Source organism: Salminus brasiliensis, chromosome 22, assembly GCF_030463535.1.
Source record: "Salminus brasiliensis chromosome 22, fSalBra1.hap2, whole genome shotgun sequence".
NCBI lineage: Eukaryota > Metazoa > Chordata > Actinopteri > Characiformes > Bryconidae > Salminus > Salminus brasiliensis.
The window spans coordinates 18,556,980-18,578,613 of NC_132899.1; the positions used below are offsets into that span (position 1 = coordinate 18,556,980).

Genomic DNA, 21,634 nt, shown 5'->3' on the forward strand with positions numbered 1-21,634 from the left:
TTAGATGTTCTTTTTGGGTTTTTGTAGTGTGTCCCCCCCTTGATTGCGAGTGTGGACGTTCATGAGCGAGAGAAATGCAAGAGATACTGGGTGTATTAGTGTGTAAAACCCTTGTGAATGTGGGCTATGGAGAACAATGTGTGCTGCATGTGGAGAGCTGGTGAGATGGAGGTAATCAATGACTGAGCGACACAAGCAGAGTGACAACAGCAGGGGTGCTGAGCCAGTTGTCTTGGCAACCCCAGCCTTCTGGGCCACAGCAGTCTGGGTCTTACCCTGGCCAGTGCCTCAGAGCATCTGCCCACTACAGGGACAAGGGGAATTGCGGCAAACAAATAAAGAATGAAACGCAGAACGCAAAGACTTTGAGGGACCTGAAGAAATTAGGTCCGTCATCCAATGAGGAGTAGGCAGTTAATTTGTAATCAAGATTAGGATGCTTGCGTGACGGGCTGTTTTGATTAATATCTGGCCCTTTGTCTTGTTATTCTGCTCTTGTCTGGTGGAGAAACAAAGTGTTTGCTGTGGCTGCTGTTGAGCTTTGGTGAGTCTGGCCTGATGGATAGCTCAGACAATGACTGGGCAGAGCTCTGCCCCTCTGCTTATCATAAGCCTCATCAGAGTGGGGGAGAGAGGGGGGGCGGTAGACAAAGAGAGGGGACAGACATCTGTGCGTGTCAAAAGCTAGAGGAATAACAGTGAAATAGCAGATGAGAGGTTAAGGCTAATAAATATGTTTTTGTTGAATGTGACCTAGATAAGACCGGAGGAGTCACATAACCAAAACTTCATGCAGAAAACAACACTGGCATTATTTGCAACGAGCATTTTCAAGCCTTAATCTGAAAGTGCCCTTTACTCTCACGCAAATTCCTTGGCTAGTATGCAGGGGGGATGCGCCACAGCAGCAAGATAATGGCCATTAGGTCCTCAATCTTGTGAGCATAATGTGTTTCAGACATGTGATTACTCTGCCTGCCCTGGGGCAAGAGAGAGATGACACAGTGATGGAGCACCAAAGGCTGCTGGGAGATTTTACACAGCTCTGAGGGAGGAGTGTTGCTTAAATAGAATATGGGCAGGAGATGACCCCTTCTGCCTGTTACTTTGTTTACTGTGAGCACAGCAATACTTTCCAGTATATGTATATGAAGTAAGACCCGCACCAACCCCGGATTTGATTAACAGCTGAATGCGTGGTTGGTCATTTTTAATACAGAAAACATTTAAGTGATATTAAAATTTATGAACTTGTGTTCTGTGAAAAATGTGAAATCCACAATGGCGACGCGTATCTGAACCAGGGGAATGAAAATTGATCAAGTCTGCTGCCAGATCGCAAATGCCACACTGCTTGCTGGTACCACATGATTCAAACTGGTCAACAAGCTTTGATGAGTAATAATTACACAAATTGCTTAAATGAAATAAAACATTTATTCATAAAGTGATGCTGTTCAGGAACTGGTAGTTTACACATGAACACCCATGAGGTTGACCGGGCGCTGGTTATATCGTTTTGAGAGGTCGGCTTCAATCTGTGAGGAAAAAAACCCCACAAATGTTAACATGTACATGTCATGTTTCTTGTATGGATAGCTGTCAGGGCACAAGCACTTGTAGTCTCTACTTTGTCTATGTTATGCTGATATGTCACACAAATGAAGGTAACTCTGTGATTCACTCATATAGGCTAGGGTGAGCATATTTTAGTTTTTAAAATTGAGGATATTGGAGACACGGGTATCCACCATGGTTGAGATATTGTGGCTGGCGTGGCCCAGGTACTATGGTAATGAACATTACAATAAATGTATTTATTAATCAAGCCTAATAAATTACATAAATGTATTCTAAAGCATTACGTTTCTGACAAGTAAAATTAATAAAGCGAAAAAGTTAAAATGTCATGCCAATATGTCAATAAGTACATATTCAAAATATTCAATTGCCAAAACAAAATACACTTTCACTGAACATTTTCAGTCCGATTTAACTGTGTGTGTGTGTGTGTGTGTGTGTGTGTGTGTGTGTGTGTGTGTGTGTGTGTGTGTGTGTGTGTGTGTGACATTGATTTGAAAACTTTAGAAATTTGCGAATATTTGGTACACTTGCTGATTTTTTTTTCCAAGAATCTATGCTTATTTACATTTGTATTTAGGCATTTTAGGCTGTGGTCAGTACGCTGTGGTGGGAAGCAGCTGGGTCAGTGGCTGCATGTAAATGTAGGTACAGGCCATCTTAAAGACATGTGTAATCTGTACACTGAATGAGTGGTAAAGTAAATTCATTTTTTAGATCCCAAAAGGACGACGTATGGTCACCCTATATTACTAGATCTAAAAAGGCCACCTAAAGTCTTATTAGTTTATAGGTCACAGTACCAGTTTTTGTAGTTCTTTCGTTCGAGCAGCCAGCAGGTCGATGCGTGGCTCCAGCTTGGCCTGTTCCTCCAGAGCTTCCTGCCTCCGCTCAGCCAGAGAAGCACATTTCAGAACCAGGATATCAGCCTGTTTCAGCTTCTGCCTCAGCATGTCAGACACACGCTCCACATAGCTGAAACACAGCCATTTTTCATTATCTTTCAGCAAGACTTATTGCTGACAATCCTACATGCACACTTATATGAAACAAAACTACCACTTGCTAGATCAGTGCTTCTAAATTCCAGATGTGGAAATTCATTACCCAGCACAGATTCACGTTTTGTCAGCTCCAACACACCTGATTCCATTCATGAGGGGAATTCTAGTTAGCTAAAGAGTTGCCCCAGGTGAATCAGAACTGGAAAAACACATTTTAACCACTGCTAGTGGTTCTCTGTGACTGAAACCAGAAAACCAATCCCATTTCCCCATGACTGACAGGGGAAAACCATTTGATCAGATTTCCTATTTGCATTCTGTCCTCATGTTATCATCCAAAGTCTAAACAGGTGACCAAGCAGATTTCTAAGGGAAGAGAGAAATTGTAAGCATGTATATGAGCAGTCACCGTGGCGACGCCTGGATCATGAACAGATGCTGCATGCGAAGCGAGGTCAGCCCTTCCAGGAGGCGGCGCACATCTGCCAGTGTGGCCTGCACACGCTGGGTTGTCTGTGCCTGGATGACAGAGGGAGCCAGCTGGAACTGGCTCATGGCCACCATATCCCCCTCCTCACTCATCTCACTCAGCCTCTGGCACAGGAACAACTCCAACTAGCCAGCCGAGCACAGACACAAGAGGAGTCAGACTCCAAGACAGACACACTCAAATACAACTGTCTCTACAGTTCCAGCAGAGAGGAAGCGATTCACAAGTTTCACCGTCTGAAGGGATTCACAAGTCATAATTTTAACAGAGACCAAGCAATGCAGCCAAAAATGAGTTACTGTGGCTGCAACAAAAATAATAAAAATGTCATCATTTTAATTATTTAAATTTCAGATGTATGTACAAAATGGTAAGAAATTCAAAACTGTTAAATTTTAGAGATCAAATGGTTTCATAGTATTCAAAGCTAAAGTACCTCCATTAATTCATCAATAAACTGGCTGCGCGTCTCTGGATTCTCAAGCAGAGAGAGTGCATCCTCACCTCTGGCAACACCTTCAGGGCCTGCAAATCCAAGCAGGGTGATTAGTGTCTCATTACAACATGAGAAGGATGAAAAAAATAAAGATGGCATCAACATTATGTAACTATTAAATACATAAATGCCTTATTTACAGTTGGTGCCTGCATCAACAACTTCGATTTCCACGGTGGCAGTATCCGATTCTCCCCAGTCAATGCCACCAGCACCTGTGTCCTTAAATTGATCAATAAAAGAAAAATCTTCAAAACAATATCTTCGATCAACGAGTTTGTAAACTTGGAACATTTTCCCCCTGGTTTGGTTTATTTTCACATGCAAAAACGCACCAAAATGCCTTACAATAAACCATGTGTTCTCTCCACTTATTGGTCAGACCTGCTGTGGTTGGGAGCATGAAAGTAAACACAGGAAGAAGGTCCTGCGTTCCAGACTAGTTCTGGACTAAATTTCTGTGCAGTACATGCAGTACGTCTGATCGCAAAAAGTGCAGGTGTTAAAATACACCCTAAACTGATCTTCATCAAGGACTAAACAAATGGAGGAAAATAGGTAGGTGCTTACACTTATTTGTATTCTTACCTCTTTCCCAGACTCAAGGCTGATGCCCCAGTCCACACCGTCCTCTACTGTGATCCCAAAATTCACCTCTTCAGCACCTGCCCCACTGCTCAAGTCACCCCAGTCAATCTGTATTGAGCATAAGTTACACACACAAATGTCTGAACACACATTTATTTTGGATTACAAGTAATAGACTTCGGTACTTCAGTTCAAAAGCAAATCTTTAATGCCTAACTCACTGTTTCCTCTGTGACTGTGTCAGATGGCAGTTCCTCCACCACAGGTCTCTCAATAACCGTTGGTGCACTTCCTGTCCTCCATTCGTACACTGTTGTGTTTCCTTTCCGTTGAACGAACGACAACATAGGTAAAACTGGCTCAGACCTGAGGACATACAAGCACACTATATTGCTTCTTATGATGGTTTGTTGTAGTGAGTAAACACTGACCTGCCACTAGAACCATTGTTTTTAGCGCTATCCTTGTGTTCGTTGAGTAAAATCATTATGATAGCCAACGTGAGGACCAAGCAGTTCATGTACCAAGAAAAAAAACTGTTAGAAAATGCATGGTTTATACATGCATGGTTTGCGTTGAGTGTTCATTCTCAAGGGTCCTAGCTATGGAACTCACCAGTCACAGACAAAGTTTGTGAAAGCTGTGTACAGCTGTATGGCTCCCTCCAGACAGAGGGCCTGTCTGCCGGTATTCTCCAGTACTGTGGGTAAATCCTTAACCAGTGCCTGCAACTCTCTTGCCACATTTTCCCCCTGAAAAAAAATACTCAGGTCAATGCATAGCAAGGAGTCATTAGCTCTGGTCTTGGAAGATTAGAGCTCAGCACAGTTTGGTCATTTACCTGATCCAACACCCCTATTAAACCTGAAAATATCTAGCATCTGACAATTCGTTATAACTGTCTATGGCTGTGTAACACGCATAAAATAACCTGTACTCAACACCACTCCTCCAGAAATTAAAGTCAATGACACTTTTAATCTTGAAAATTAAAAGCCAAGCCATACTTGAAGCTCAAACAGACTGAAGACAAGTCGTTCCTGTCTTTGGTTATTACTGTGCTTTTCTCAGCCTCTTACCCTGAAGAAGGCTCAGCGAAGCCAATTAGCCTGCTATCGTTCATAAAAAGCGATCAACTATGCAACCGTGTGTTTTGTATTCAATTACATAGCAATTAAACAGAGCCATTTTTGTTATTGTGCAGATTTACATGCTCCTTGAAACTGGACACCTAAACATCACATGAAAACAAATGCTTAAACCCAGCAGAATGTCCCTTATCCATGCCTGCCTTTGCGCTTACCTGCTGCTATTCTACAGTTTCTCAGACAAAAGTACATCTAGTGGATGCTCACCGCAATGCCATACTGCTTGCAGGCCGCATAATAGCGCTCCCTCATGTCTGCAGCCCCACTCTGGCACTCCAGCTCTCGTCTGCTCAGCTCCTGCTGCAGCTGTTGGGCTTTAGCCACTTGCTTCCTCAGAGCAGGACCCTCATAACTCACATTGCGGCTTAACAGGCTGGCTAGTTCCGCTGGACACACAGAGCAACATATCATGTCACATAAAAATGATTGTTTACACCAGTTCTCAAAGTATGCCTAGAAAATGTCAAATATGGGACAATTCCCTTAATCATGTCCTACCTAGATAAGCATTGTCTTTCTCATACAGGGATATTATTTCCTGCCAGTCCTGTTGACAATGCCAAAGACAAAATTAGCATAATAAAAAGTTTATACATACATGTGCAGCGAGAACCACATAGTCACCTTCATCCTTTGTGATGAATATCTGCCAAAAATATTTTTTGAAGAGGCTTCTGTTCCTTTCAGTATTTCAACTATCCTTAGACAGTGATAATAGTGAATATCTGGATGAGAAAAAAAACCGAAAGCATTAAAACACAGAAGACATTTATTCAAATGCAGATTTGAGTCACTAACATTTTTTTTTTATCACATGGCATTTAAGGCTTACTGGCTAACATTAGGTATAACAGAATACATCATAAACATATTAGTAACATTTGACTGATATTTTAAAAATGTATTAATAACATTTTTACTCCGATTACAATTACATTTCAACACAGAAAGAGTAGATTTTTTAGGTGATGCTTGACCACTGTACTAAAGATACATTTTATTTATCTTCCTGCTTTTGTAATCCCCTAAAAATATTTTTATAATGCTAATTCATTTAGACATAGTCCTAATTCCCATTGTATATACATTTCCATAGTTTAATGATCGACACATGGAAGATGGACACATCCCATCTCTTCCATCCCTAAAACCAACAGTTTAAACAAAAAGGACAAATCAAGCATGAATGTCACTTACATGAACCTGAGAGCAGCTGTCTGATCTCCTCATTCTCTGGCATATCCTGGATAGCAGCATTAATCTTCTCTCTGATGGCCATTACTGAACTCTGCCATTTCAGAGAAGAGTGTCTCCTATCCACCAACCAGTCTGAAAAGTCGAAGGGAGCAACCCAGCAGCAGCACATTAAAAATCTACTAGTTTTCACAGATTGCATGTGTTTTCTACTGGATTAGAGAACAGGTTCATACGTTTACAATAATTTTTAATTTACAAATAAAAAAAGTTGAGATCTTACCCAAAAGTTTACTGGTTTGAATGTCAATAGGGAGACTCTGGATATTCTGCAAGTATCAATGACAAGAAACTGTGTTTACACTGAAATATAAGATTAAATAAGACTCTGTGCTGTACAAATAAATAGAAGTCCTCAGCATTTAGTGTAAATCTAAATCTGTCAGTGTAAATGACAGAGGGTTTGTTACTGACACCTATGCAGGGATGACAGCAGGCTGTCATTAACAGAACTGGACTGAATATGGATGATCGTGTATGAGCCAGATGGAGACAGAGGGGTCAGACTGAGTATTCATCAATGCAATAGTCTCTGATCTTTTTTACAGGACTAACTGTTAACCATGAACTCAGTTCGCTAGCTACTTAGACCCCTGCGTTTGGCCTGCAGACAAGTTGTTTGAGCTTTGTGAGGCTCGCAAACAGCTATATAGAAAAAATAAAATGTACAGACACAAAGTGAACTTATTCGCACGTTACCTCCATGATATCCTTGGTTTCTTGTATTTCTGTTTTTTAATAACAGCTGTAAAATAAGCTACATGTCCATCACGTTCTTAAGACCTGATATAAACGCAGCTTTCGTTTACATTGCTACTGACACGTCTTCCACATGTAGCCAATCAGAGAGCGACTTCATACGTCCCTTTCTACAATACACCAATGGGCAACAGCGATACTGAGGGGGTCTCCGCTGTGAGCGAAGTCAGAGGTGGTCTGGTGCAGTTCCTTACACTTGTCAAAATAAAAGACTATTATATTTTGCCACAAAATAATAGTTCGGATGAATAAATAAAGATAAAAAAAAAAAAAATGCTCTCACCACAACGCATGTTTAGTTCCTAAAGGGTCATTTTAAATATAGTCTAATAGTACTGGGGGACTGCTAGCTGAATTCCCCCCTGGGGTTTTATTGGCTAGTTATATTATTTGCATTTACAGACTAGCAGTCTGATTGGCAAACTTGACCCGTTACACTTAATAAGCTGTTTTTTTTTTGTTATTTTTACAATATATATTGTGTCTCAATTTTTGCCGGGTTTTTTTTTCTGACAATTTTAATCTGCAAATTTTTCAGATATGTGAACTGTGCTTAAATTCATAGCTCATTTTGGTTTCTGTAAAGATATATAATCGTTTTGTTTATAAAATACACTGAAACACATGTCTAGTTTACATATCTGTGTATACATAGTTAAAGCATTGTACTTCTATCATTAAAATAATAGAATTATTTACATTACTAGAGTTTCGTATAGGTGGTGAAGCCTGTATTATTAAATGGACAGTCTTTACCTTGTTTTGCGCACGGTACATAAAAACCTACCTCACGCCTCGAAATGAGCCAGGCACGTAAAAACGCCTAAAAACGCACAAAACGCGCTTTAGGACTTTAGGGTACAAGCGCGCGCCGTGCGTAAAAATGCAAAATAAATCAGAAAACAACACACTGTTTCAGCCGGCTGCTGAAAAATGATGTGCCGGCTGCTTAGGTATGTGGCAGTTGGTGTGCCGGCTTATTTGAGATGTGCCGGTTGTTGTGCCGGCTGCTTTAGGATGTGCCGGTTGATGTGCTGACTGCTTTAGGATGTGCCGGTTGATGTGCCGGCTGCTTTAGGTTGTGGCAGTTGGTGTGCCGGCTTGTTTGAGATGTGCCCGTTAGAGTGGCAGCTGTGCAGGCTGTAGTAAGATGTGCTGGATGGTGTGCCAGCTGCTTTAAGACGTGCCAGTTGATGTGCCGGCTGCTGCTAGATGTGCCGGCTGCTGTTAGATATGGCAGAAAGGATGTGTTGGTATGATGTGCCATTTGCTGTAAGATGTGCCGGTTGGTGTGCCGGCTGCTTTGAGAGGTCCCTGTTGGTGTACCAACTGTTGTACAATGTGTCGGATGGTGTGCCAGCTGCTTTGAGATGTGCCGATATGATGTGTGGTGGTGATCTTTTTGCAAATGGAGGAAATGCAGTTAACATATCAGATTGTGAAATGAGAAATGTTCTAATTGCTTATTTTACAAGCTAAACTGTCCACAAGGTGGCATCGTCCTCCAAGCATTTTGGACAGTGACACAAGCTGTTAGGAAATCATTACAGACAGGCCACTTTGTGATCAAAGGTACTAATAGTATGGTTGGCTTGAACCTCTAATATTTGACTCAAGTTTAATAAGTAAATGTGAACTTCACTCTTTTGTCTTTGCATTTAGAGTGAATAATCCCCTTCTTACTGTACACTGTTTGTTTGTAAATGACATACTTGGCTTTCTCTTAGCCTGTGTTTGAATGAGAGAGGTTGGTGTTTTGGGTTTTTGTGTGCTTGCATTTTTTAATGTAGCTGCAGCTTTTTTGAAACCACAGGCATTTCCAGAGGTCTAATCCCATGACCGTCAGAAGGCATATCAGATTCTATAGATACAGATACAGATTCTATTCTGCAGATACAGTATATCTCTAAACATCAACACTAGAGCGGATAAATGGAATAAATATGTATCGGTTGATTAATGATAAAAAAACAATGACCAAAATCTGAATGAATAACAGAAAGGGTTTAAACGATGGCGAATAGCATGAGGGGGGTATATTTGGCAAGTGTAGTTCCTTCCAAAAATCCTTCTGTGGTAAATATTTTTGTGAAGCCTTGATATGTTGGGCATGTCTGTGCTTGAACTCTGGTATTGTCTGTATTAATTACGGCTTTGTGCAAGGCTAATGAGCTTAGCGTAGTCAAGAATTTAAACAGGCCCTTAGGTTTGCCGTGTGCAGGAGTATCCATTGCCTCTTTCTTCTTTCCTTATTGTTTTGTTTGACTCAGTCCATTCAAATCATGCAGACACACTGTCGCTCATGGGACACAGTGTAAACCTATGTCCTGTCTTTATTATGTCAAGCTCACAAAGGGATATTTGGTCTCCTGTGCTGTGCCTGCCAGCCTATTTGTTGGTGTGGTTTTACCTGTACAACATTTAGCGTATTGAATCTTTTGATACATCTGCTGTCTGTAGAGGTGAACTTTGCTGTCTATTCTGAATATGAGCTGAGTGAAAGAGCTGTTCAGAGACCTAACGCATTGTATTTAGTGCAGAAATCACAATTTGAATCCCAAAATGATGAAATTCTCACTGTGTCTCATGAGGCACAAGGGCTGGAACAGTTAAGCGGAGCAACCAATGATGCTCTGTTTCTATACATTTGAAGGCGAGAGGAGGCAAACACTCTCTTATCAGAGTTGGAGATCCATTATCTGCCTGTGATTTCTCCCACATCATGCCAGCACTGTGAAGGCCTCGCAAAACAAACCATGAATGAGGCTGAATTATTCACGAGCTTTGGCAGAAAGTAATGGGGTTTATGATAATCCTCAAACAGCCTTTGTCTTAAGTGGTTAGTTGGCATTTTCCTTTCTTTTCTTTCTTTCCTTTTTTCGTATGATATGAGGTGCATATTTATGAGATTTTCTTCTTAATCACAAAATGAGCCTTAAACGGTATTAAAAATGTTGTTCCATTTTATGGTTATGTTTGAAGAATCGAGTGGCTCAAGCAATGTTTGCTCTCCTCACACGCTTCTGAAAAAGCACAACGGTTGCTGCATAGCTTGGTAGGAAAACTCACAGTTGAGATCAAGACCTGTATTTGCACATACGTTGCACACATCAGCTGCTTTGAAGGCCCTTTAAAGTCTGCACTGCTTTGTGTCTCTTCTGTAATGTGAGATGTCAAACTTACTCCAACCAAAACAGTTCAAAACAGACCAAAGTGGAGAATTATGTTCAAAGAACTACACTGTTGTTGTTGGGGTTTTTTCCCCCTCTCTCTGGGTGCTGGAGACAGAGCAGGGAGAAAAATAAGCGTAGCAGCAACCAATCAACCCTGAGTGCAAGTGCAAAGTAAGACCCCCCGGTGCAGACTACCTGATGACAGACAGTTAATCAACAGAAACTTTTAAAAGTGCTTTGGATTCCCATGGTTAAGCACCCTTTTCATTTACTATGCCAATCTGAAGTCCACATCACAGTCCCGTAGGATTGGCTCAGTTTGTTGGATGCAGCCCTCCCCCTTTGACTCACATGGCTGTAACATTTACTCAAGTTGCTGAGGGCTGTCCCTAATGTTCAGCTTGGACTGCAACACTTGTGTGAGGCTGCGTAGGCTAGTCTGTGTGCATGTGTGTGTTTGTGTGTGTGTGAGTGTATATCTGGCAGATCATGTCAGGACTTGAGCACCAAATGAAAGCATTCAATCACAGTGAGATTGATTAAGGAAGGAGAAGAAGACAGAGAGACAACCTTCAAAGTTCTTGACAGAGAAACCGTGCACTGGAAAAGAAAAGACAGGAAACAGCTGGTAGATGATCAGGGCAGCAGCAAACTTCTGACTTTATGTGGACATCCATTCATCTGAAACAGGACTACCTTTGAATCAGGTAAATCTTAAAACGATTAAAACCACTCTAAATAGATATAGTTATATAGTCATATAGATATAGGCATAGATGGATCTAGAGGTATATACATATAGTTAGTTGTAGGCCATCAGATTTTCTACACTATTTAAAATGAAGGTGCCAAAATCCCATAGAAGAACCACTTTTGGTTCCCTGAAGAAACACTCTATCGATGAGTTTAAGGGACCATTTTTGTCTAATAATGCATAAGAAGCATTATTTTAAGTGTATATATGGCATATAGGACATGCTGTTGCATGTGTACATCACTAATAGCTAGCATTACATACATTGTCATTATAGATGAAGAATAACCTATTGCCGCTGCTAAATTAATGTGCCAAAAGAAATACATATAATAGATATATATATTATACATATGTATATTTTTTGATATGGTCCTTTCCTTTCACTGAATTTTGCACTTATCCTGTTCAATTATGCACTGTGTAGATGCTCCATTCCTGTTGTTGCAGGCAACCACCTTCAACTGAATTAAAACACAACATTTATTCAACTTTTGACACGAGTAGATTATGTTCTGACCATCTTTATTTGAGTAGATTAAAATCTTCATTTCAGTGGATTGTGCTGTGCAGGAAGAGCCAGATGCTATCAACATTTTAAGTCAAATGAAAAAGAGAAGCGTGGGACACCAGCCGTTGTAGCAAAGTGGTCATGGATGACCGCTTTGCTCTTAAAGGAATGGAACAGCTTAGTCAGAGAAACAGAAATGCAATAGGCTTCCGGTGTGGACGCACAGCACCAGCATGCCAATCTCTGCCCCAGTCCCAGGTGAGAGGGATGTTACGCGGCATAAAAGCTCAGCCCTTCGAGCAAACAGAACACCACTCTAACCGCACCGCAGATTGCTAGGCCCGGCTGCCCTTGGGCTAACCTTTCTCCTGTTCAAACACTGCTTCACAGACAGGCTTTGAACTTGGTTATTGATTGTCAAAGTTTAGAGAGGCCACAGAGAACCTTGTCTGTGATCTTTAAAGCTGCTCAGACAAAATAGAATAACTTACTAAACAAAGTGTGAGGACGAGTCAGTGCAGGGGCTGGTTATGTGTTGTCAGGCACAAGTCCAGAAGCAGTTTAATAGGTTAATCAGACACTAAATAGTGTTGTATTAGCAGACATAATTCTAGAGAACCAACAGCTTATTCCAAAAATGCATGAGGCTATCACCGACCAATGTACCAAGTGTAATCTACACTGAGTGTTCCTCACACTCACATTAGTTACTGTTCTTTAGCCAGCTTACTGTACTCCAGCCAACGTCAGGAACTTGTTGCCCTTCTCAGGAATACAAAACCAATGACTTCTCTGAGTGAAAGAAGACACTCTCCAGGAGATCCGAAGATTAGTGGGTCAGAAATAAGTGCAATTAAGGACAGGCAATTGTTTGAAGGTGTTGGTTCTAGTAGAACTGTTGCATTAAGTAAATGAGCCCTGCTCATTATGTAAGGGCAGGAGACCAGTGGCATGGCGTTGTGGAGTGTCTCTCTTACGCAATGCGTTTGTCATTACTTGGAACTATTCAGACGTAAGACAATGTGGCTGAGCAAATAAACGGCCAGTGTTTGATGGACAAAAATGAAACATTTGGAGAATGACTGACTTAAGAACACTAGAACACTAAACACTAGAATAGATACAAATAAACATACTGAAAAAATACTGAAAAGATAACAAGACTTTTTCACTTTGTAGTGTAGTAATTGATATGTTAGGTAGAAGAACACAGTTAAAGGAACACAGTATTGGTTGTTGGCTTCACTGTGAACTCCAGCCACTGTATTCATTTGATGAGTTCTACCTGCAGCTCACCTGATTTACTTTAATGAAGGTGTAATGAGATAAACTAGGTATTGGAGGGTAACTGTATATATTAAGGCTCCAGCAGGAGAGCTTTAGGAATGATTAACATGCTCTTACACTGAAAGGTATAGTATATTGTTTTTGTATTTATTGCAATATCAGTGTTTTTTACACTGATAGCCCAGATATGTGGCTTTGCATATCATTTTCATAGATGACTAAAACCATAACTGCTCCTCTACATATGTCAATACCATGTGAGATTAGCTGTTGTTTGGTAATTTGCCCAATTACTCAAGTTAGAAGTTGTTTTTTCACCTGGGATACATGGTATTGTGTTATTGTCTATTGCACTCATTCATTTATTAGAGGTTAGTTATCGGTCATTATACTGAAGGGAGGGGTGCTCTGTTCCTCAAGCCACACAGTAGGCTTGAAACCAACTCAATATAAAAACGTACTTAAACAAAACTGCCATACAACAAATTCACATGGCAGCCCGCTCTTTACTGCACATTGAAAATAATCTAAACTCTCATCCAATAAAAACCATGATGGCCAACTGTCCGACTGATAATGAATCCATGACCATTCAGTGCATTATGTTATCGGACAGAAAGTTGCTTAGTGACTCATAGACACACCCTGGTTTCTGGCAAAGAAGGAGACGCAGAACCATCCCTTTATCTGTCCTCTGCTATTGTTACCATCCTACGGCTGTGTTTGTGAGCCTGCCATGTTTACACTGGTTAATATCACACAGACGCATACATGGAGTCTTAACAATGACCTGACCTGTAAAGGCCTGCCTCACATTTGAAAGGGGCATGACTGTGACAGTGAACACAGAAAATGCAAGACTGTGTGTGTATTTTTAGCACATCTCAGATCTCAAGGGAGAGACAGAAGATCCACTGGTGCTGATCATTAATTCAACAGTTAAGCGAGAGAATCAAGTGTCCTCTTCTGTTCTCTTCTAATCACTGAAATGAGGAGAGGGCTGACCGTATTACCGCATACGGGTGGTCTATTCGAAGAAGGTGGCCTTCATTGTCACCTACTTCATGCTAAGTCATTGTCCACCTGAACGGTGTGCTGAATGACAACACATTTTGTGTCAGGCAGCAAGAACACAGTATAGCTCTGACACAGACTGTAATTACCACACATATAAGGTGTGGTAATAAGACAACCCAGTGGCTGTTATGGAAGGTAACACAAACGGTGCTTTCCTTGATGAGACACACTTGGCTACATTCTACATTGAGTTACTAATACATTGTTTTCTGTTTAATTTAACAACAGTAAATCAATGACAGCACAGAATGACACAGATGGATACACTTAAAAGGTTTCAGTGCAGTTCTACAAGTTACCCCTGACTGCCATTATTTTACCAAATTCATTAACCTCAGCATGGGTTTAGACTACCCATTTTTGCATGTGTGTTAATTTACCATTTTTAAAGAGTGTAGATAAAAGGCATTCAAAACAAGCATTAAAGATTTGCTGAATGGTATTTAGACAATTTTGCCCAGCCGGGCCATTTTTCATGTCTACATTTTGCTTTTTTAGGTTTAAACTGATGCTACAACACCTAGACCTCCATTTCCACTTCATTTTAGCTACATTAGCTTTGTAACACCAGTGCAAGACTAAAAGAGCAAACTTTAGACAACCAAGCATGTCTCAGCTGAGATTTTACGTAAGACTTTGGCATTGATGAAGGCATACAGCAATCAAAACTCATGCTGATCAAAACCTGAGCCATAAATCACATGTGTCTATTGCAGGCCCACGGTATTCCTCTTGCCCATTTTCACGTGTCATGGCTGAACCTGCCTGGTGGAAGCTTACCTTCTTGAGGAAGAAGTCATCAGAGTCCAAGGTCCTGTATGAGATCCCTGCTGAATATGGAAGTAACACTGGCAATAAAGACCTCTCCTACACTGATAACACTGACAGCCAGCTAGATGCCAGGCTGGAGAAGATTGTGGATAAGTCTGCCAACAAAGGTCGCCATGTCAAAGTCTCGCACTCCGGCCGCTTCAAGGAGAAGAAGAAGATCCGAGCCACCCTGGGTGAAAATCCCAGTATTTTCCCTGAGTACAACAGGACTGACGAGAACCACGTAGTAGAGAAATAGCATCCACTCTTCTATCAGTAGACACATAAAAACATACACATACACTCCGGTTTGTTAATTAGCATGATGGGTTAGAACAATGTTGCTGCAACACATACACCTGATCCAGCTCCAAGATCAGGAGACTTATCATTTATACAAAAAAGTGATTAAGGACCAATCAGGTCTACTTTAGAAGCATATATATACACACACACACACACACACACACACACACACAAGCATTACTCCTCAAAACCCACATCCTTTTGTATATTTGGTACTTTTAAATGTTAGTTAATCAACAAAAAATTGCTTAGTGTAGGTTTTAGGTGCTCACTGTGTGCATGTTAAAATCAAAATGTCAAAAAAACAGTCAGCAGTGATGTGTTGAGAAATGTGAATATTAAATAATGTATTTGCAGTACTAGCAATATTTAATGTTCGACTATACAATGATAAATATGCATATTGTCACTTTCACACAAAACCTTGTATGTCTGTTTTTACTGTTTTTTCACTACACATTATATTAACATTATATTTACTTTAAGTGACATTTGCTTCATTGTACTTGTACTGTAATTGTACTTTGCACAATCCCACTTGACCCTTTAAATGTTTACCTGGAAAACACACACACACACACACACACACACACACATATATATATATATATATATATACTACAATAAAATATAGTAATAAAAAAAAAAAAAGCTTTTTCTAGGTTGAAAAAAAGAATCCCAAATTTTAATGCGGTCTCTGACATTTGGACCTAACTGTACAATAAGTCCCAAAGGAGCAAAGTTCCCACCCAGAAATCCAAAAGACAAATGTTCTAACCTGATGTTGCTATGGAAACGGATATAGTTTGTAATATTTAACGATATTTTACCGCCAAAAATATTACTTATAGGCATCTGTGTAGTGTCATGTGACCCATTTCCACACGGTCTTTTCCCAGCAAACATACTGGCTGCGTCCCAAACCGAACATAAGCGCACTTAACAGTGCACAGTAAAAATAGCTCACTAGAGAGTGAGAGTGAGTGAGAGTGAGAGTGAGAGTGAGTGAGAGTGAGAGTGAGAGTGAGAGAGAACCCCTAAACAGAAAGGGTCCCAATCAGCTCTGAGTTGGGATCTCTCAACTAAGGACTAAACTGGAAATAAAATAAAACGAACAGCATGTCCAACGATGCATAATTTAAGACATTTCCAACGGGCTCCGTTTCCATAGTCGGCATAAAAAACCTTTGTGAACCGTAAAAATGTTCGTCGTAAAAATCCGTGACTGGAAACGTTGAATGAGAGGTACTGGTGATGGACTGCTCGCCTGCTGCTGAAGAGGCAAACTGGTATAACACTGCCATCTGCTGGAAACCCATGAAGACACAGCGACAAAATATTACACTGAGTTGTTACTTTTATTAAATAGATTTACTAAGCCACTATTCTGCATCACATTATTCTTAAACTAACAAATACCACTACTGGCAATGTCCATTTCACTACTGCAACAGGCAGAACAGAAAATGATAGTTTGGCACAATTTAAAAAGTGCCCTTATAATCAAGACACTATTAGTAGCTGCATTAACAGGCTGAAAGAATACATTTCAAGTAAGGACAGTTAAAGGCATGCGAACAAAAATAAAACATTTTAACAGAAAACAAAGATCCTGTTAAAAAGTACAAGATTGTTGAGGACCTTTTGGAGGTTCTTCAGTCGGAAACTGTGGAGGAACCTCTTAAGGTGCTTCGAGATATCTTCAAAGTCCTTTTTTCCTTCTACAAGCCCTTTTTGAAGGTTCCTCAACGCACCTTGAGAGGTTCCTCCACAGTTTCAAACTGAAGAACACAAAAAAGATCGTATTCTGTTAACAGTGCACCCTACAGGCACACCAAGTGACTGAAAATAATCTTATGCTTTCAGATGGAGGTTATGGTGTTGAAGGTGCAACACTGATATATATTTTTCCATTATTATAATTCTATGTGAAAGGAGTTTACACTAGAACATTTTAAACCATCTTACACATTTAAAACCAGTAAAACTACGACTTTGTCAAGAATTTAAGAGATAAAATGGCTTATCAGCAGTGTTTTTAAAGTAACATTCTCATCTATTCCAAACATCCAAAATGACCGACAGTTACTGTAAAATGAAACCGACAGTTACTGTAAAATGAAACGTAAGTATGTCCATTTCATCAGTGGTGATCTTTTTAAGGTTTGATGAAGAACCCAACTTCACCATATCCACTCTGTCAAGGTGCTAACCGGTGGTACGCCCAGCCCCCTTCTGCCCAATGTTGCATTTCCCCAAGTTCAGGCACTCCGTCTTTGGGCTTTGTGAAGACGATGCGATCATGCAGCCTATTGGTCTGGCCCTGCCAGAACTCAATCAGCAAAGGTTTCACAATGTAGCCGCCCCTACAGAAAGCAGGCATGAACGCACACCACATTAGGATAAAGCCAGCAATGATTCCTCACGTGATTTATTATACATACTTATTATTCCAAAACGTGTCATTTAGGTCAGCGCTACTATTTACCAGTAATCTGGCATGGGAACCTCAGAGTCCTCATATTTCTTCTCCAACTCTGCATTCTTCTGTCTTATGTACTGTGTATGGAGGACATTTCCAGAGGAATCAGGTTTCATCTTCAGGACAAATTGTTAGAATGTAACAAATATTCAAATTGAGTGGATAAGCAGGAGCTACTCACCTCTCTGTTGGGTATCACCGTGCTCTGCCTGCTCACCACTGCACCAATCTGACTGCTCTTGGGTCTTGAGTGAAAGTATTCGCAGGAACTCTGATGTGGAATTCTCTCTACAGTTCCTTCAATGCGAACCTGTGGGAACACAATTTTGAGATTCTCTCATAAGTTTTCACCTTTGAGAAGAAACTGACTTCTCTAGAACCTCAGATCTTAATCTGGATTTAGGAGGTTGTGGAGATCCTTTCATGGATGTAAACAATGTGGACTTTCTTTTCCACACACACACACACACACACACACACACACACACACACACACACACACTATACATATGCTCATTAATTATTTCTTCTAAAAAAGGGTATTAGAAAAAAAAAAAAAAAAAAAAAAAGAGTTTATTCTTTTTTTTATTCCAATAGGTTCATGTTCATCTGCTCCAGAGAGTCCTATTTGTTGGCAGTACTTCTCTACAGGGACTAGACAAGATGTGTGTGTGTGTGTGTGTGTGTGTGTGCAACTTAAAGTAGCTGAATGCATTCATGAGAAGGTGTCTACAAACATTTGGACATATAGTGTATATAGATAGAAAAAAATATGAAGTCAGCTTACTGTGTGCAGACGTTTTAGCTACCACTTAGCCAAATTAGCTACATACTTAAAAAAGTATGTAGCAAACTAAAACTTCATAAAAGGTCTTTTCCATTGTAGTGAAAATGGTTCGAATAGGAAGAGAAACAAAGCCAGTCATGTAATTGAAATATGCAGCTGCAAAAATAAATAAATAAATAAAATACATAAACAAAAGAGTAACAGATGATTATGGACCGTAAGAAAGGGAGAAGGCAGTGGGAGTGTAGCTGTCCAGGGTTCTGTCATCTCATTTTAATTAAAATGCAGTAAGGGCTCAGCTCAGCTCGGTCACTGATGTAAACAAGTGTACAATTTTACTCCTTCTATTTGACCAGTGTGGCTTATGCAAGGGTGCCAGAGAGTGTTTAATGTCAGTGGCCTCATGCAAAAAAAAAAAAAAAAACTCACCTGCCTATTGAGTGGTTCCCAATAAAACACAAGGCACGCATGTGGGTTGCTCTCCTATAGGAATAGATGGGAGAAGACCTTGTAAGGAACATGCGAGTAAACATCTTTGCAACTGAAGGGTCGTATTTTGGCTGTATTCTAATGTATTGCGAGTAAAACTCTGGACTGCTTAGCGGCCCCTAAAGACTAATTTGACGAACACTACTCAAGAGCAAGGGGTCACAAATAATATCTGTAAAGACCGGAAAAGAAAACCTGCAACCATATATATGTCTCCAATTAATATCCAATTTGTGATTGGATGCTGTGGATGCAGTGGTCCCTAACCCTGGTCCTGCAGAACCCCAGACTTTGAAACACACCTAAGCAAAGCTTTTCTTAGCTGAACTGGGGAACAAAACAGGAAGACATGAAATGTGAAGGCTGTTAGCTGAAGACTCACCAGTTCTTTACCTTTACGGCTTTCGTAGTTTGTGAAGAAGCGAAATCCCTCATTGCTGAAACCTTTCAGCAGCACCATACGAGCAGACGGCCTCCCGTCCCTTTAGACAAGATAGCGAATAAAAAGCCAGGGTCAAACCAAACAGCCCTTTTTATCAGTCTAGCTTGTGAACCAGTGGTCTTTGCCGGTCTTGTCTGTAGCTGCGCTGACCCCCACCCCCACAGTGTGATAAGTGATACAGTTTTATATTGTCATTGTTTTTAGCTTCTAGAACTGAAGGATTTCTTACTATTAACGGTTCTTCTGAGAAAATTACATCACTGATATAGTGCACAACAATTTTACTTGGTTGCTGTTGCAATGCACATGGCATTGGCCTCCCCGATTTCAGGACACTTGGTAGCTTGATCAAACCACTCGCCAAACTGCTTTATAGGGTCAAGCGAAACAAGGTGATCCTCTTCAAAGCACTGCAAGACCAGGAAAATGTGATTAAGATCACATGTGTTTACATAGAGAAATACATTCTATATTGGCTGATAGGATATACTCTAATTGGTACTATTTTTGATTACTACTTAAGGTCATTTTAAACGTTTCATAATCTTGCTTGTTTGTTATTATCATTTGATTAAAAGGGTTCATCAACAAATTAAATGTTCATGTTTAAAGCATTAGATTGCCTTTGGGTTCTGAACTTGCCAGAACACAAATCGTTAAAAAAAAAAAAAAAAAAAAAAAAAAAAAAAATGGATTAATCCACTAAATCTAGTCTTTATCACATGGAATATATGATTTTAAACAAACAAACAAACAAACAAAAAAACTAACTACATATTCATCACTTTAGATTATGGAACATCTACAGCATATATTTTTTAATCATATGAAATATAGTTTAATTTATAGGTTTAACCACACAATTACCGAACAACCTTCAGAATCATGTTTAGATGATCTAGATCATCTTCTCCTTTACTGATACTTTTTACTTTAGTCTTCAAAAATCAAAGAACCAGGTCTTTCAACCCTGCTAAAGAAATCCAGCACAAGACCAGCTTGTGCTGGTAACCGGTTTTAGATGGTCTAAGCTGGTCTTTGATGATCAAGGTGATCGAAAAGTTGGTCATCCAGGCAAAAACATACCCTATGCTGGTTAACCAGCTGATCATGCTGGATGGCTAGTTTGGTAAAGCTGGTTGACAAGACTGGTTAAGTTAGTCATACTGTTGGACCAGCTTGGTCATGATGGTCAACCACCTTGGTCATGCTGCTTGACCACTTTAGTCATACTGGATAACAAGCTTGGTCATACGGGTTAACCAGTTTGTTCAGGCTGGTGATGCTGGTTAACCAGTTAAACCATCAAATTCAAACCAAAACATATCATATGCTGGTCTAGAGATGAACCGGTCAATCAGTTTTACCTAGCTTGAGATGGCCAGGCTGTTTTTATTTATTTATTTATTAAGCAAGGAAAATCAGTGTTATAACTGAAGACTCTGTCCTGTTGCTGGTGGATCTTAAGGGGCACAGCTCACCCCAACCCCAAAGCCAACAGAGGTCACATAACTGACACCACCAGAAACGTGGCTGTTGAGCGGTGGCTGTAATGCGTGATGGATGGTCAAAGTGCAACGCAAGGCTACAGTTCAGCTGTCACAGCCTAATGTCTGGATCGAGGTGGGCTTAGACTGAAAGGGTCTTTAACGTTACCTCCTCGTCGCCTTTGTATTTCTTTCTCATGTCACTCAGGTCCATCGCTTTGTTGTTAGTCGTCGACTTCGTGCACAAAGACGAGAATAATATCGACCGGTAATAAAGTGACAGAGAAGGTCTGGACGGGACGAACTGAGCAGCGTTGCTGATGCACCTCAACGTGCTGAAACTCAACACACGTCTCATGCTTGTAACACAACGCAAAGTCCTCGCCGTGACGTAACACGTCGCCACATCGTTACGCAAATCACCGAAAACAGAAGCGCTGAGTTTGTGCGTTGTGTGTAGAATCGGCCTACATAAGACTAAACCTGCACATCTGTAGGATATGCGGAGAAGTTATCAAACATGTTTAATTAATGTAAACATTTCTAAGCTATTCCCCTTAAACGACCGGCGAATAAACACCGATTAATTTAACAACACTGCGCTTTAGGTTTCGATGCCTCGTCCAATGCGAGGAGTCTGAAGTGCAGATTTCCACATCATGCGCAGCGGCCAGCGGTGGAGGACATGAGTTAAAGCTCGCGTAATCTG

At 40.4% G+C, this 21,634-nt stretch overlaps 3 protein-coding genes across 3 annotated transcripts; 1 reads left to right on the forward strand and 2 right to left on the reverse strand.

The window, feature by feature from the left end:
- Positions 1-1,414: 1,414 nt before the first annotated feature.
- On the reverse strand, positions 1,415-7,377 carry cdk5rap3 (CDK5 regulatory subunit associated protein 3). The gene is made up of 14 exons (XM_072667132.1): positions 7,261-7,377; positions 6,785-6,830; positions 6,505-6,636; positions 5,932-6,032; positions 5,806-5,854; positions 5,515-5,693; positions 4,775-4,911; positions 4,381-4,525; positions 4,160-4,267; positions 3,712-3,793; positions 3,512-3,600; positions 2,995-3,200; positions 2,385-2,556; positions 1,415-1,538 (listed from the first exon to the last, which is right to left on the reverse strand). The coding sequence occupies exons 1-14, from the start codon at positions 7,264-7,266 to the stop codon at positions 1,473-1,475; spliced, it is 1,518 nt and encodes a 505-aa protein (XP_072523233.1). The 5' UTR covers positions 7,267-7,377; the 3' UTR covers positions 1,415-1,472.
- Positions 7,378-10,887: 3,510 nt separating this feature from the next.
- prr15lb (proline rich 15 like b) lies at positions 10,888-15,660 on the forward strand. The gene is made up of 2 exons (XM_072667462.1): positions 10,888-11,200; positions 14,839-15,660. Exon 2 carries the CDS (start codon positions 14,874-14,876, stop codon positions 15,189-15,191), a length of 318 nt encoding a protein of 105 aa, XP_072523563.1. The 5' UTR covers positions 10,888-11,200; positions 14,839-14,873; the 3' UTR covers positions 15,192-15,660.
- Positions 15,661-16,577: 917 nt separating this feature from the next.
- Positions 16,578-21,556, reverse strand: pnpo (pyridoxamine 5'-phosphate oxidase). The gene is made up of 7 exons (XM_072666997.1): positions 21,095-21,556; positions 19,724-19,848; positions 19,379-19,478; positions 18,937-18,990; positions 17,902-18,030; positions 17,727-17,797; positions 16,578-17,604 (listed from the first exon to the last, which is right to left on the reverse strand). The coding sequence occupies exons 1-7, from the start codon at positions 21,281-21,283 to the stop codon at positions 17,439-17,441; spliced, it is 834 nt and encodes a 277-aa protein (XP_072523098.1). The 5' UTR covers positions 21,284-21,556; the 3' UTR covers positions 16,578-17,438.
- Between the last annotated feature and the right edge of the window lie 78 nt (positions 21,557-21,634).